The sequence below is a fragment of the Ambystoma mexicanum genome, chromosome 3q, assembly GCF_040938575.1.
Source record: "Ambystoma mexicanum isolate Mex_15411 chromosome 3q, UKY_AmexF1_1, whole genome shotgun sequence".
Classification (NCBI taxonomy): Eukaryota; Metazoa; Chordata; class Amphibia; order Caudata; family Ambystomatidae; genus Ambystoma; species Ambystoma mexicanum.
Window position 1 is genome coordinate 141,784,851 of NC_090926.1, and position 17,378 is coordinate 141,802,228.

The 17,378-nt window shown below is 49.1% G+C and overlaps 1 protein-coding gene across 2 annotated transcripts in view; it reads left to right on the forward strand.

The window, feature by feature from the left end:
- The window catches only part of RARG (retinoic acid receptor gamma), a 283,454-nt gene extending 266,426 nt beyond the window's left edge, over window positions 1-17,028 (forward strand). For both annotated transcript variants that reach the window (XM_069653331.1, XM_069653332.1), the window contains exons 5-8: window positions 1,423-1,599; window positions 2,076-2,280; window positions 2,376-2,534; window positions 13,822-17,028. In XM_069653331.1, coding sequence (XP_069509432.1) covers window positions 1,423-1,599; window positions 2,076-2,280; window positions 2,376-2,534; window positions 13,822-14,003 — 723 coding nt within the window. In that variant the 3' untranslated portion in view covers window positions 14,004-17,028. The remainder of the gene's footprint in view (window positions 1-1,422; window positions 1,600-2,075; window positions 2,281-2,375; window positions 2,535-13,821) is intronic.
- Window positions 17,029-17,378: the final 350 nt, after the last annotated feature.

The following is a 17,378-nucleotide window of genomic DNA, read 5'->3' on the forward strand; positions in this document are numbered from 1 at the left end:
TCCCCAGACTCCCTTCAGTGCTATTTCGACGCATTGTGACTGCGTGAGTTTGGTGAAATTCCACTCCGCTGTATCCCCAGAGCAGGCCGGGCTGAGACAGAGCCGTCTTTGTTTCATCCCCTGGCTTTTACAGCTAGCTTCATGCTCCGGAGAGGAGCAGTAAAATCTCACCAGAGGAGGCTTTTAATGCCGCGCAGGCCTGTCTGCCGACCCTCCCTGTCTGTTGTCACCCTGGCACTCACTGCAATGGCTGCGCGGGAGGGGGCGGCGAACGGAAGTGGGACATGCACTCCCAGGGCTAAGTGGTGTAGGCTGTGGATGTTGATGGGCGCCATGTTGTACACTCTGTTAATGAAAATGGGGAGGAGGAGGAGGAGGTGCTCTGGAATGAATATTCTATATAGCTGCAACAAAATCACCCATGTGAAAGAATGCAACACCCAGACCATAGCACTACAGGAAATGAAAGTGTTCCTTGGAGACTGGCACGAAGAAAATGCACAATACGCGCTGCGAACCTACAGACAACCTCCCAGAACTGGGCATGATTCCAGAGCATGTCGGTGCAGTGCCAGAACTGGAATAGCAGGGGTACTTCAGGTCGCAAGGAGCTGCATTAGCGTGTGTGTCAGGCATTTCTTGGCAGAGTTGCGCTTGTTTCGCAGCCCTGAATAGCAGGGGGTGCGTCGGGCCAGTTAGAGGTGCGTTCTGCGAGGTGACCGTTTGTGTGACTCCATGTACATAACTGTGTGTGCTGCAGGGCCGGCTCGGCGTGTGTATTCCCAGGGAATGGAGGGCAGAGTCGATGCTGGTCATGTGTGATTGAGGGGCAGTAGGGGCAGTGGCGTGTGTGTTCAGTGCTGTAGTCAGGAGTGTAGTACATTGTGGGTCAGGCACACACAGGTTTTGCACTAATGCCTTGGTGTGACCCATCTTGTGCCTGGTGACCACACATCCTCTGGTGGTGGAGCATATCGTGCATTTTTGGGCAGGGGTGTCCGCTGTGATTATGCGCTTAGTTTGACTCTTCTGGTTCATTCTGTGATTTTACTAGAAATCTTTCCCTCCTGGGGTCTCGGGTGCAAATCAGGAGTGTCTAGAAACAAATGCTGCTATTGTGGTTGTAGTAAGACATTTACCAGTGATGTTTCTATAATGTTACCGCTAACGTTAATCTCTCCTTCTCTCCATCCACCCTTCTCTCCATCCACCCTTCTCTCCATCCACCCTTCTCTCCATCCGCTCTGCACTTTTACATCAATTTTCATACCCCATGTACTCCCCTGTATGTTCATCTATTTCCCCAACTCTCCTACTCTTCCTTACCTTTCCTTTGTTTCTCTCCCAAATCTGTCCTACCAAATCTTCCCCTGTCTCCCCCTTATTCGCCCCCTGCACTTCTGTTGCATCCACACCCTCCAGAATTCCAGTGCAGATCACCGCGTCCAGCTCGACCTTGGGCTCTGGGATAAATTCAGCGAGCTGGCGACCAAATGCATCATTAAGATTGTAGAGTTTGCCAAGAGGCTGCCCGGCTTTGCCACTCTGACCATCGCAGACCAGATCACACTGCTGAAGGCTGCCTGCCTCGACATCCTGGTAAGAAAGCATGCCTTGCGGGAGTCCTACATCCGTGCTCTGGTAGGAGGGACCCTTGAATCCTGGCTCTGCAAATTAAGTGGTTCCATCATCTATCTTCCAGTATATTGGGGGTCCCTGAATTACCAAGCCTAGTGTACTAGACCGATTCCTGCATCTCGGTTCTGGCCTGGGGGTGTTGGAGGCAAGGGATAGCGGTGGGTGTGGAAGAGTCGGGTCCTGCACCCCCCAGGTTAAATGAGAATGTATTGGTGATCTCAGACATGAGTGGTTTTAGCATCTAAAGAGGGTTGGCAACTCTAGCTACTGGTAATACCAGAATCCAAAGCACAGTGAGAAAATTGCAGGTCTGTTTATCCCTCACACCCTGCAGAGCCGCTCTGTGCCACTGTGTTACCAAAAGCAGAGTAAGCCACCTCACTCTGGAGCGCCTTCAGGTCTGGTTGGTCTTTCACATGCTGTGGTCTCTTTCCTAGATGTTGCGGATTTGCACCCGTTACACGCCGGAGCAGGACACCATGACCTTCTCAGATGGCCTCACTCTGAACCGGACGCAGATGCACAACGCAGGCTTTGGGCCCCTGACGGACCTGGTGTTTGCCTTTGCTGAGCAGCTGCTGCCTCTGGAGATGGACGACACAGAAACGGGGCTCCTTAGCGCCATCTGTCTCATCTGCGGAGGTACTGGCATGGGAGGACTCGGTGTTTGAGGGCACGCATGCAGTGCTGAATTGCTTGCAGTCTTTCGGGGTGCTAACCTACTTTGTTCTGCACAGATCGGATGGATTTGGAGGAGCCAGAGAAGGTCGACAAACTACAGGAACCCCTTCTGGAGGCGTTAAAAATCTATGCCCGCCGACGAAGACCAAACAAGCCATACATGTTCCCACGCATGCTGATGAAAATCACAGACCTGCGAGGCATCAGTACCAAAGGTTGGTGGCATGTGTGCTCCGAGCTTTGCCCATCTTGCACTGGGCACTGGCAAGGCATTGCTGTGAGGCAGTTCACATCTGATGTTGCTCATGGGCCACTGCTGAGAAAGCCTAGGCTGCTCAGTTCAGCAGCCTGCTGAAGGCCTAAACGCACCCACCAGGATATTGCGCCATGAAATTGAACACTTTGCAGCACATAAAAGTACATTTTGTTGCATTTCTTCAGAATGCAAGAAAGAGGCAGTGTGTGAGGCTACATGTCAGCCAGGTTCTCATTATTTGCACCTTTTGTACCAATTTCTTAGGAAGAGTCCCAGATGTTCCATGCTTGACAGAACAGTGTTTGTTTTACTCTGTTTTTGGCTAATGTGCATGCCTATTTGATATTATTACTTCATCAGTTATAATTGGGAACATATTACCCATCTATGGGGGGGTCATCATAAGGTTGGTGGTAAGGGGTTAACTTCGCCGGTAAAGGTGCCGGAGCCGTCAACCCCTTACCGCCGCATTACGAGGTCCTTTGGCAGGTCCCACTAACGGCGCCTGGTTTTACCAGGTGCCCTTAGCGGGACCCGCTAAAGAACCAGCATGCTAACAACGGGCGCGTTATTAACGGGCCCGTTGTTAGCATGGTCCCCATTCCCATTGAACCCTATGGGGGATCAAATGGGAATGGGGAAATACCGGGTCCTCTAAGGTTGGAATGTCCCGGTATTTCCCCATTCAGGGAACCCGGACCTGGTATGGGGGTAGCCATGCCGCAATTAGCGGCATGGCTACCTCCAACCTTGTAATGACCCCCTATGTTCTCCAAGCACCCACACATCCCACCCACCAACATTCTCACACTCCCCAATTCCCCATCACAACTTACACTCCCAAACCACTCACTCTGCCAGTCATGCGCATACTCGTGTGTTCTGTTACACAGCCAAGTCACAACTCGCACTCCTGAGTACCTGCCACAGTCCCAAACCATCAAAGGTGACCTGCACATTTCCAGAGGGCTGAGCTGTAGTGCAAATGCTGCAGTGGCCAGCCGCCTTGTATACGTTCCTGTCAGGAGCGCACTCCCAACACTAATGTTCAACAGATTCCCAGCACATTTCACAGGGATGGGCCTCTAACGAGGCCCATCCCTGTGAAATGTTACAACATAAAAACTTTTCTAACCCATTTAAGGAATGGAAATGCAAGTGAGACAGCAGTTGTTCATACCTCTGCTGTCACACTTAAAAACAAAAACAAATTGCATGACCGGGTCAGCAAGGACCCACCCATGCAAAGTGCCTCCCTCTGCACCTATTCCAAGGAGACAGAGCGGGGGGGGGTTGCCTTAGTTTTCTGTACATTTAGAAGCACATCCTGCTTGTGAATTAGGGATGCGCTCACAAATGTGCAGAAATGCCCCCTGATTTTCACAGAGGTAAAAAAGGCCCTGTGAATGGGCGCATATGAAATGCGCCCATTTAGATGATCTTTGTGTATTGAGCTGCTCCTTTTTTGGCGCAAGTGAAAAGGTTTTGGGATCATAGCCCTTGTTTGTTTAAAAAAGAAAAACGTTTTTGCAAAAACAGCTGTCTCGTTAAAAAAAAAAACCTAATCGCTGCATTTTGCTAGATCACAAAAAGCTGGAGTATCTGCCCCAAGCATCGATACTGTAGTGCTGGAAGAAGCTCACAAAGGGGAGCTCCTGCGAGTTGATGGGCAGCACTGCAAGCACCCTGGTAACAGCCTGACACTGATGGGCACTTGAAGACACTGACCCCGACATCCCCGTTCTCACTGAGACCCGGTTCAATGCCAGCTCAGTCACTGCTTTTCACTCCGTCCTCCCTGACGGCTTCAAGATCATTTGCCAGCCTCGTCCACACCGTGCTGGCAGTGGGTTCACCTTAATCTATTCTGAGTGGGTTCCTTCTTCCATCTTACCCACTTAGCTTTACTCTTACTTTGAGATCCTGGTATGCAAGTTGGTCATCCCTCCCTCCTCGCCTCTGACCATTGCTACCATTTACTGGCCTCCAGGCGCTACCACCCTGTTCCCCTCTGAATGGGCTGATTTCTGCCCCTCCTTACTTTCAACAACCTCCTCCTCTTTAGTGACTTCAACATGCAATTGGACTCACCTGTCTCAGCATCCACTCTTCATTGACCTCTGCACCTCTCTTCCCCCTCTCCATTCTCCCCTGTAGTCCAACCCACCGCTCTTTTCTCTCTTTTCTTTCTCCCCCTGCCCCCTCCGATCACCCCTCTCTCATGATCAGAATCTCCTCTCTCCTGGGTCCCTTTGGCCCTCCTACCGCACCCACCGTGTACTCCACCGCTGACTCTGCTCTCAGCAACTTCCACTTGGCCATCACTAATATTCTTGACATCCTTGCCCCAGTCATGAGGATCCGACTGAAACCCGTTTCTAAGCGTAACACCTGGTACGACTCTGAACTTGCTGCCCTGAAATGTAACTGCAGAGCGGTGGAACAGAAGTGGCAAACCTCAGGCTCACCCTCTGACAAACTGGCCTGCCGCCTGCTCCAAAGGCACTACAGACTCCATCCACACCAAGAAAAGGGCCCACATTCAGGCACGGGTATCTGGTGCATCCAATAACACAGCTGAACTTTTCAAAATCTGCAGGGAAGTAGCCAACCCTTCTGCAGTCGCCTCCTCTCCTCTTCCGGCCCTGGCCCTCTGCAACGCACTAGCGCACACTTTGCCACCAAAACTCAGAACATCCTAAACACCCTTGTTACTCTCACGCCAATCCCATCCCACACCCCTCCCTGCCTCCCTTGGCCACTCACCTTCCGCCTTCTCCTCCTTCTCCCCTGTCACGCCTGAAGAAGTTACCAGAGTTGTCCTCTCCATGAAAGTTTCTTCCAAACGGATTCCCTCCCTTCTCATCCAGAACCATCAAGGACAACATTGTCTCTCTTGCCCCCGCACTCGCTCATTTCTGCAACCACTCTTTCGCGATTGGATCTTCCCCTCTTCCCTCAAGCACTCGATTGTGCGCCCCCTTCTGAAAAAACCTTCAGCAGACCCTGCCTGTCCAGCCAACTACCACCCTATTTCAATCACCCCCTTCCTGGAGAAACTGTTGGAGAAGATGGTCCTGCCCCAACTCAACTCGCACACTGAACTTGTAGGTGGTCTCCACGACCATCAGTCTGGATTCGGAGAATCCGGAAGCACAGAAACTGCTCTTCTAAACACCTCTGAAGAACTCCTTGCATCCCTAGACTCCACTCCCCAGCCACCCTCATCCTACGTGATCTCTCCTCTGCCTATGACACTGTCAGCCACTCCATCCTCATACAAAGGCTCCACAATACCCTTGGTATCTCGGAACAGGCATTGGAGTGGCTGACCTGTTTCCTAATGAACCGCTCTTCCCAAGTCATCCTGGGCACCCTTTTCTCTCCTACTTCCTTCTCCACCTGTGGTGTCCCCCAGGTTTCTATCCTCTTCCCCCTGGCTCTTTAACATGTACCTTGCTCAGCTGGCTCTCCTCCCTTTCCTCCAACTTCCAGTGTCCTGCAGATGACACTCCACTCTTTTTCTGACTTCCTACTGACTCACTCGAACCTTCCTTCATCCCTGACTGCCTGTCTGCCATCCAGGCCTGGTGCACATCCAACAATCTCTGCCTCAATGGCAGCAAAATTGAGATCGTTCTGATTTTGACCCCTGCTCCCTCCTTCCCTTCTCTCTGGCCTCCCTCCATGGGCTCTTCCCTGTCTCCTTCTGAAGCCAGAAACCTTGGAGTCATCTTTGACTCCTCTTTCCTTCCTCCCTCACACTCAGGACATTGCCAAGAAGTCCCACTTTCAACTCTTCTTTCTCAAATGAATTCTCCGTTTTCTCACTTTCCCCCAAAAGCTCGATGTTTCCAGAGCCCTGGTTCTCTCGAGGCTTGACTATTGCAATAGCCTCCTCCTTAATCTTCCTTCTTCTACTCTGCGACCCTTTCAGCGAATCCAGAATAGAGCAGCAAGACTTATCCTTGGCCCCAAGCCCAGGGACCGCACCTCGCCTTTATTTTATTGTTTATTTATATAGTGCTTATACACAGGTGAAGTGCTTCAAGGCAGGAAGGTAACAAGGGAATATAGTAATCATTCTTAGGCTTGAAGATTCTGAATGATCTAAACAGAACAACTAGCATACTAGGCCTGATGGCATTTCTCTTAGTGCAAGTGCATAAAGTGGTACAGTTGAGACCAAGCTTTAGGGGGTTAGGGGAAGGGGGAGGAACAGGACTGACAAACTAACTGGTCCTAGTACATTTAGGTTATGCATATGTACAGACGGTGATGCAGAGATGGGGAGGCAGAGGTGGAGCGGGTGGGTGTGGTGGGGGGGTCTTATAAGGATCTGGTCTGCAGGGCCCTGGGTTAAGTGCAGAGAGGTTGCCCCGCTCAAGGAGGTAAACTGAAAGTGCAGTGATGTTGAAAAAAAGTGCAGTGGCCCAGAGGCAAGTGCAAAAGACTGTCCGGGGAGTCTGGGACCTGTTGGTTTCCTGGTTCACCTGCAGAGCCAGTCAGCAAAAACGGACCAGAGTTTGTGAGGAGGAGGGTGGAGGTTAAGAGAAGGAGGAAGAGAAAAGGAAGGTCTTGAGGAGTTTCCGGAACTCGAGGTGCTCCGGCTCAAGACGGAGAGAGGCAGGGAGGCCGTTCCAGAGGGAAGCATCTGCAGAGGATAACGATCTGCCCCCAAATCTCCGTTTGTGAAAACGGCTCACCCGCAGAGAGTTGAAGGAGGACAAGCAGAGGCTTCTAGAGGGAGAGCATTTAGGAAGAGAGAGTTGTAGATAGTTTAGGCCCCAGCCCCAGAAAGCCTTGTGGATTATGCAGAGGATCTTGAACTTGATCCTTGCAGCCACTGGCAGCCAGTGGAGGGATTTCAGCGCCGGAGAGATGTGGTCCCAGGGCTTGAGGCCAAGGATAAGTCTTGCGGTTCTGTTCTGGATGAGTTGTAGAGGACGGAGAGACGAAGTAGGAAGACTGAGAAAGAGGCTGTTCCAATACTGCAGCATAGAGATAACCAGTGCTCTCGATATGATGAGCCTCTGGGGGAAAGTGAGAAAAGGTAGAATACCTCTGAGGAGGTGCAGTTGGTAGTTGGACTTTTTGGAGATGTCTGCGATGTGAGAAGGAAAGAGGGAAGTCCAAGATGACCCCAAAATTCTTTGCCTCATTGGTAGGTGAGGGCGCAGGGCCAAGGGAGGACGGGCAGTGAGAAAGTGGGAGCAGGGGTCCCAAAGAGGACGATCTATCTTACTGGCATTCAGGCATAGATCGTTAACAGCACACCAAGCCTGAATTGTGGATAGACCATCGAAGAGGAGAAGAAGGAAGAGCAGGAGGAGGAGGAGGAGGAGGCAGAGGGTAGCCTGAAAGAGAGCTGCGTGCAGTCTGCATAACACAGAAAATTATAGGTAAAGGTAGAGATCCTGTGTGCCATGGGGGCCATGTAGATATTGAAAAACCAGGGGGAAAGGTTAGATCCCTGGGGGACACCACAAGTAGAGAAAGTGGTAGAGGAGAGAAAGGGCCAGAGTTACACCTTGGAGGGCTGGTCAGAGAGAAAGGAGGCGAGCCATGCCAGGGCCTGATCTGTGATGCTCAGGGTATCACATAGACTGGCGATCAGGATGTTGTGTGTACCATATCGAAAGCAGAAGAGAGGTCGAGAAGAATGAGGACAGAGGGAGAGTTGGAGTCCAGATTTGAGAGTAGGTCTTCGTGGGTGTTCAGAAGAGCAGTTTCCGTGCCTCTGGATGCTCTAAAACCTGACTGATGGTCATGGAGACAACCAACAGATTCAGTATGGAGGGCAAGTTGAGTGATAGCCAGCTTCTCCAGGAGTTTTCTCAGGAAAGGGGTGATGGATATCGGGCAATAGTTTGTCGGAATGGACTGGTCGGCGGAGGGTTTTTTTGAACAAAGGGTGCACAAGAGAGTGCTTGATAGAAGAGCGGAAACGCCAGTGGCGAAAGAGAGGTTGTAGAGGTTGGCCAAGGCTGCAGCCAGAGTGTCCATGTTGTTCTTGATGGTTTGGGAGGGGCAAGGGTCCACCTGTTTGGAGGAGGCTTTCATAGATCAGATTTGTCTAGAGACCTCATCAGGTGTGACGGGGAGGAGAGAAGAGGGGGTGAGGTGAGGGCGGCCGAGGAGGGCCCAAAAACTTTTGGGCCCTCCTCGGCCCAAAAGTGCAGGTGTGAGGGGGTGGAGCAGAAGAGAGCGAGGATAGGATGTCCTGTGTTTTGGTGGTGAAGTGTGCGGCCAGGGCCGAGCAATGGCCTGGGTATGTGTAGTAGAGGATGCAGCTGCGGTAGGGTTGACCAGTTCCTTGCAGACATTGAGTTTGGCTGTGTTGTTAGACGCTGCAGAGATGCAGGCTTGAATGTAGACTCTTTTCTTGGAGCAAATGCAAAGTCTATATTGCCTTTGAAGAAGGCAGCATGCCAGTTTGCCAGAGGGTGTACCTGAAGATCCCCATTTCTGTTCCTCTGCCCTGCACTTGCGTTTAAGGGCAGCCAGATCGGAGTCGTACCAAGAATTGCACTTTATGGCAGGCTTCAGTCGGACCCTCATGACAGGGGCAAGAATGTCAAGAGTGTTGGAGATGGAACAACCAATGTTGGCGAGGGCTGTGGGAGTCAGCTGCAGGAGTAGATGGAGGGAGTGGGTGGAGGCAAAGGCAGTCACTGACACACTTCATGGGTCGGATGACCTTGAAGGCAGGAGGTGGTGTAGGGGGTCCTATTACCAAAGGAGAAGAGGGCATCAAGTGAGACGAGAGAAGAGAATGATCAGTCCATGAGTGAAGTAGTGAGAGGAATAGATAGTGGGATGTCTGTGATGAGAGCAACCAAGGTGCGCCTTGAACCAGAGGGTAGAATGGAAAGAGAAAGGGAGTCGCACAGGTTTCGCAAAGGTCCTGAAGAGTCAGGAGAGTCGAGATGTATGTTAAGATCCCCCAGAAGGAGGAGTTGAAGTGGAGGAGAGGAGAGGAGGGAGGAGGGAAGAGGGCAGGTCAGCCCATTCTGGGAGGAAGAGGATGGACTGGCCCGGTGGCCCATAGAATGTGGCCAGAGTAAGGGAGGCGACAGGTGAGAGAGAAAGCCTGCAGACCAGGCATTAAAAGGAGTAGACCTGAATGGGAATTATGAAAACATGGATACACTCAGGAAAGATCAGTGTTACCCCACCCCCTGACCTGTTGGGCCTGGGCACGGAGAGGATCTTGTAACCTTCAGGGAGGAGTGTGTCAAAACTCGTGACAGAGCTGTCCTTAAACCACGTCTCAGTAAGAACATCAACGTCCAGGAGCTTGACAGCAGAGCAAGAGTTTAGTGTGGTCACATGGGACAAGTTGCCGCTTTTGAAGGAGTTGCGATGGGGGGGTGGGTATAATGAACGGGACAAAGCCCCCCCCCCTCACCCCCAACAAGTGGCAAGAGTGCCAGAGAGATAGAGGTAGGAGGAGGCAAGGGAGCTCCAGATGCAGTGGCAGTGGGTGGTGGGAGCAGACCAGGTTGTCAGTGTAGTGTGAGTGCAAGGAAGCCTGTACAGTTGAGGCTGACAATGGGGGAGTTGTGAGGTTATTAAGAGGCAATGTAGCAAGGGTGGGCATAGTTGGCAAGGGAGTGTGGGCGGCCATAGAGGCAGGTGGCAAGGGAGCTTGTAAAGAGGAAAGTTAATAAGGCGAGGAGGATCAAAAAGAGGTTGGGTTGAGGCCCTTGTACTAGGATGCTACCGTTACGATAGACATTTATGATGGCCCTGGAGGTGGAAGAGGAGGCAAGAAACGCCTCCCAGTGGGTGCCACCATTTATGTGTGAGGAAGAGTAAGGAGAGAGCAAAGTGGCCATATGGGGAGTCCATAGGTCGGGAGAAGGAACAACAGAGGATCTTGGTGAGAATTTCTGTGGCGGAAGCACTGACGTAGGTGTCAGCGATGGCAAGGCCTGGGGTTGAAGGCAAGTATGTCCTTGAGTTTCTTCCTGCCAGATTTAGTGAGAGGTGACGGATTGGAGATGGAGAAATAGTTAGAGCAGATGGGGGAGATAGAAAGTGCCATAGTGAGGAGCACAGGGTGTGGTACACCCAACCAGACGGAGCAATTGAGGTATGTGAGAGGAGGTAGGCAAGAAGGTAGCAAGCGCACATGGAGACACAGACAGGATAGGGAAGAGCCAATGGGAGATGACGAGGGTAAGAGACTGAATAACAGACCAGACAGAGAACTGAGTCGGTAAACCTGTCAACTCATTCTTATGAAAAGCCACATGTTAGTACAGCTAAATTCGATTTTAAACAGCAAAAAAAGTCTTCTGGCTCCCAGTTGCTGCATGGATCAAATTCAAATCCCTCTATCATACACAAGGCTGTCTGGGGCTTGGGACCGCTCTCGTCTGCAACTCTCTATTACAAAATACTCTCCTCCTTGACCTCTACGTTCCTCTGGGTCCAACTCCTTTTGTGTAAAGCGTTTCACTAAACCGAGAGCAGGCGGTTGTTCGCTTTCCTCAGCTGGATCCCTCCTTTGGAACAGCCTCCCTCTTGAGTGGACCTTCTTAAATTCCGAAAGCACCATAAGAGTTTCCACTTTTCCTCATACTTCCCTTCTTCCCTCCCCTGCTAACCTCACAGTTGCTGTGATTGGTGTCTTGGACCCTTATGCATCCTCTGGGCCCCTGACCACAAATGCCCAACCTTCCCAGCATCTGTTTACATTCAAAATTTGCCTGTGCTCACCCTCCACCCTGGAGACTCACACGTTTCCACCCAAGACGAATTCAGGCCTTATAGATCTTACTTTTAACTTGCACTTCATCGGTAGCTCACCCCCGAGCATGAACACCTCAGCACTTACCCGACTGCCCTCTTCCTTGCTGCACTTGAACGTTCTGAATACTCACAAGGCTAGTAGGTTTGTCCATTCCTTCCCCTCATTGTATATATATTTGTGTATTTTAATATTCATATTCTTCAATCCCGTGTTCCCTCCCTGTTGCCCTCTGGGTGCTTTGAACCAGAATGTATTTGCTGTGCAAGTGCCTAACAAGCCACCAATAAAGAAATAAAGACCTAGCAATTACACTGTTGTGGAGCTTAGTAAGCATGGATGATATTAAAAACAAACCAGATACACTGGTATCCCAAACCCTTCAACATGCAGAAAAGCAGGGTTACTAAACAAAAATAGTCTTCAACTTCAACCTAGACTCCAAGAGCAGTAATCGCACTGCATGCAGTGATGCAGCAGAAGGTCTTGGTGGACAACTCGGACTCTGAGGAATAGGGTGATTAAGGCGTCACTTTTCGAAGCTGAACACCCGTACTTACGCCAATTTATATTTCTAACACATCTGAGGATTGTAAATGCATCACGAAGCAGACACAGACAACCGAATTCAAGTTTTGGTCTATAAACGTTTATTAACTAAAAATGCAGGATGGAATAAGGCTTATTGTGCCCTATGCTAAGGTGGGATTTCTCTACCTAAAGAAAACTAAGGATAGTCTGTGTCAGGAAGTCCAAAGCAAATGTCTTTGTTCAAAACCTATACTTGGCCTCGCACCTAAATGTATACAATGTGTAGGGATGTCGGCATCAAAATAAGTACTGTTCAAATAAAAGTTCAGAGCTTCTTCCAGCTACTGGCTTGTAACTAGATGTCCCTTCCCCAAGTTCAAGATAGTTCACAAGGCGCAAGGGTTCCCTTCCCCAAGAGTTTCAAGTCTTTCAGTTTTCCAAAACACAATTCCTTGCGACACTTCCCAGCTCTTCTGATATGGTTATCTTTCACCAATTCATATATATAGTTTAGTTCCTTGACTTCATATCACATAAGTTCCATGCAATTAAAACACAAGCTTCTTTGCAGGTGCTTTCAATGGCTTTTTCATATAGGGGTGCACTCGGTCTAGGCGTAGTTGTCGGACCACGCAGGCCACCCATTACAGGTCACGCAACTGATACTCATAAAACCTTGAAACCTGCCTGGACTGCTAAAACAGGACGAGGTAACCATTCATTTTGCTCATATAAATTTTAATTGGAAAAACAATGGGTTCAGCCAGTCCTATATCACATTTGTATCTTAATGTTCAGCATAAGCATGAAATTTCACTTAGATGACATAAAAGCCAATACATCCTTACAACACATATCCTAAAATGCAATGTGCTACAATGTAACGTGTTTAACCCTGGTACATCCTAATTCATATGTACTTCAAATTTTATCACAATACAAAACTTAAAAGTGTTTCTAAAACCCAATAATGGATCTATTTAACCAACAAATTGGCCAACAAGTTTCGTTCTCTCCTCGCTGGCAACCTTCCATAGAACTTATTCACGTGCTACTGCTCCTTCTAAACCCTTCTATACAACCTACATTTTCGAAAAACACCAATGTGTTATTTACTATGCTTCTGAGACCCTTACAATCTTACAGTGTTTCTCTCTTGCAACAGTTTGAGCGGATAGCCCTCTTCTCCTATTTTCTCAAGGGTTATTTGTTCCCCCTTTGTATTAACTTCTACTAGACAGACAGCCGTTATAAATAGGCAGGCTGAAGCTGGTTTATGGATACTAGACAACAGCCAGAATAGCATACAGGTATGCGCACAGATACAAGCAATGTGTATGTTCTGAATTAGCAAGAACAACATTAAAGGTAGGTAGCAAATACCTGTTTCAATTTTTCCACAGTAAATGAAGGGAGGCACCCAGTGAGAAGCAAGACATCACCATAAGTTCGAGGGCTGAATTAGAGAGCCCCCAAAAAGAAGACCAGCACTTCATTTATAAAGGCTGTCAGTCTAATAGAAGTTAATAAGGGGGAACAAATAACCCTTGAGAAAATGGGAGTAGAGGGATATCCGTTCAAACTGTTGCAAGAGAGAAAAATTGTAAGATTGTGCTGGGTAGTCACTGGGGGTAGGGCGTGGGTTTTCAAACACACCTCAAAGTGGATGATCCATATTGTTTTTTAGCATAAGATTCCAAATGTAAACTATGGAGGGCAGGTTTAAGCACAACTTGGGCATCTATAGCCTAGACTAAGCTGCAGAGATATTGCAGATGAGTAAGGTTTGCCTCTGCGGAGTGGTTTACTGTACAGATTTTAGCACAAGTATCCGAATTAGATGAAAGAGTGAATGAAGGTGGAAGTCCTCACACAATTGAGCAACAATCACATGATCATGTATGTATATTTATTTTTTACTGCTATCCTTTCACACTTGTCTCATTTCCCCCTCCAGGTGCTGAACGTGCTATAACACTAAAGATGGAGATCCCAGGCCCGATGCCACCCCTCATACGTGAGATGCTTGAAAATCCAGAGGCCTTCGAAGACGATGCTTTGTCATCTCCCAAAGCCGAAGAGAAGCCCATCAAAGTCGAAGAAATACCCGCAGAGAAACCTAGTTCCAAAGAGCTCTAGCGGGCCTGGGGATCCCGGGACAGTGCTCCTGCCCGTCTCCACCAACCTCCAGGAACAAAAAATAAAGGAACATTTTTTTCTGAGCAAGAGGTGGCGGCACACAGGGTGCTATGGGAACCCCAGACAAATATACAGAAACTGCTTTAAGTTTTTATACTGGGTCATCTGGATTCGAGGTATATATATCTCTCTTGCCTTAAACTTTCGAGAGTGGGGGAAGCTCGGAGCAGGGGCCCCCACCTCCCAGCCGCTTTTGCCAAAGTATTGATGGACCCTCTGGCAGTACAGAGGGATGGATCTGAAGAGAAAGGAAAAAAAGGTCTGTGCCCCTGTGGACTTGCGGGCCCTCTCCACCTCAGCGACCCAGTGGAGAGGCTCCTGGATGCCTTAGGGGGGGGCAGAACTGTCCCAGTGCAATGCCTCCTGATTGGAGAAAATGTTACAGGTTTATTTTGTTACAAAGAACATTGTGTTTTTGTTGTCTTTGTCCTTAACCCCAAAGTATACACTCGGCCCCCTTTTCTTTGTAAATGTTACGTTCAGTGCAGTTACCGGTGTGTAAGACGACAGCACTGGGGTGGAGAACACAAGGGCAGTATGTGGAGTTAATCCCCTCATCTCTCTTGTGATGGGTTCTCAAATGGCCTGTGGTGCATGGTGCTCCATCCCTAATGCTTTCTACCGTATCCCAGATGCAAATTCTTTAGCCAAAGAGACTGCTGTTTGTACCAAAGGACTAAATGCTCCATCTTTTGCCAAAAGGTCTCTAAAAAGGAAAGGTATGCCAGGATGAAAAAGGGAGTGGGCAGGAGCATCCTCGCCCACCTTAGTGGGGCAAGGTGTCGTGCCATCTACCCTTGCAGCCTCCTTTCTTCACATTCACTGTACCTGCTCTGGATCAGCTGTGTGTGCACACGCCTAGGATTACCTTTCCAATTCCCAACGTGTACATTTAAACCATTAGAATGGATGCAGGCAAAGGGTCATACCGCACCACCACCTCCATTTTAACCATAATTTGTATTCAAAATCTCTCGCGCCTCGTGTGGGCAAAAGAACCCGGTAATGTTGCTTCAATGTAGCAACTCGTGCCACCTGCCTATTAAGCAGTCTGACTAGGTCATCTGCATCCGCCTGGCAGTAGAACTACAGCAGGGCAGTTAAGCTTCCACCTTCCATGCAGTCTAGGGCATGTCTGTCTGTGCTAAAAGAGTCTATGCAAAGTCAGATCTACGTTCAGCCCCTCGGAAGAGACTTGCCAAATGTTGTATTGTGTCGGTAGGCAACTAGAACTGTGTAACCCTGCATCCTAAGCGCCCACCCACCACCTGTTGCCTTATATGCCCTCAGCAAACTGACCTTGGGATCTCTGCTTTTCCCCACGGAGCAGGTGATAACCGACAAGAATTGAAACCAATAGTTGATCATTAGAAATCATTTCACCTCAATTGGTGAGTTTTCCTATTCCCCCTACCCAAGGGTTACGAACTTTGGGCTTCAAGATAGTCTCTGACAAAATCTGCCAAATCCGAGGTTCGATTGACTTCATATGTTGGGGCCGCCTTCAGAGTTTCCGGGCTCATTGCCACACGAATGTTCTCAAGCACTTCTTTGGATTCTCACGCGCACACAATCATTCCACAGATCCTTCTCCCACATGTCCATTTCACTCCTGACAGGCCCCATGCACTTCAATGGAGTCTCATTCTTGTTCACGCTCCCACCCTCCAGGGAGGCTCACTTTCCCGCTTCACTGGATCATGCACTTTCTGCAAGTCTCACACACATCCACAGGTCCTAGGAAAACTTTCAGGGAGTTTGTCTCTCACTTCACTGGCCCGTGCCGTTTCATGGAATATCACTCTTGCCCACTTTGCCTGTCACAGGCAGTTCCATGCAGTCCTACTGATGCCAGCGTTGGCCCCCAATCCGTTTCAGGTTCTGGTCTAGCCGCCAATAACTGCTAGTCAAGGGTGATCCCAAAATCCAGCTGATGAAGCTCTGCTCCTATCAGGCAGATTTTAGCACTCTACCTAGCATGGCATTTCAGGATCAAATGTTGAAAGGATGTTTCCTTTTTCTTGCCCCTTTGCCCTTGCAACTTGGAAATGTTACACTACAGGGGGTAAGATTCTTTCCAATGAGGTGGAATTCCCCGCATCTTGCGCAATACATGTTTCCATATTTCTCTTGTCCCTTTCCTTCTGCGTTTGATCCTTCAGCTCTTAACATTCCAGTGATGGGGCTTCTCTGCAGAGGTCTCTGTCTGTGCCTGCCTGTTGGGGAACAGCCCCATACTCACTTTGTCATGTCACAAGCAACCGTTCCATTCCTCCATGGCTCCCCTGAGGTTCCTGCTGGTCCTCCCTCCCCCCACTCCAGGCAGGTGCTTTGGTTGGGGCCTCTAATTGGAGTGGCTGTGCAGTTTGCGTTGCTCTGGTAGAGCCATCCTTCCAAAACCACACCAGATGTTCACCCCATTTTAGGAGGGGCTGGGATAAAGAGGATTTTGGGACGTACTGTCTAGGTATTATGTGGGGGAAGGGAGAAGAGAAAGACTCCTCCTTTGGTTGGTTTCACTTGGCAGGATCCAGGGCCTGTGTCTCTGTGCTACTTCGGGCAGGGAATGGGTATTTATTAGTTATGTTTACATGAGAGTTGATTCAGACTCTTGAATACCAAAGCGTTTCTTTACCCCAGTGACCCACCGTCTGCCTTTTTTATTAATCTACTCTGTTCATGTATCACTCAGAGTTTTTATTTAGCTGCCAACGAAAAATCAAGAGCACAGGAAAGGCTACAGGGCTGAGGTCCTGTGTCTTGTTTTTCATATTTTGTTTTGGTTTTTGTAAGGGGATATTTTGTGTGCGGGAAAGAGTGGGAGACATCTGTCATTTCTTATGTTTACATCAGCTCTTTGGGTTTTTGCATACAACCGTTCTCAGCTGACCGGTCTCGGAATTGTAAACCAGTTGTTAGGAATTTTCTATTTTTGCAAAATAAAGTAATGGTAACTGTGAAAGAATGGCTGTACGTAATGTCTGTGTGCACGGGCTGGTGCATTTGCAACCTGTGCGTTTCAGCACAGTGTTTCTGCAAGTACACATGGCTGCATCACCCTCGCCTGCTTGTCTATACACTAGTAGGAATAGACATATTTAGAACTGTGTTGTGGGCCTAGTTTCTCATATTGATCAAAAATGCAGTAACAGAGGGGTCGCTAATACCTATTTCTAAATCAAGTGCACCTGAATCTACACCCAGATACTTAATCCCATCATCGTCTACTGCCCGCCCCCTTTGACTGGTCATTGCATTTTTGGAAGCCCTTAACCATCTTCCTAGTCAACTCGCCATCTAAAGACGAGCCAGGCC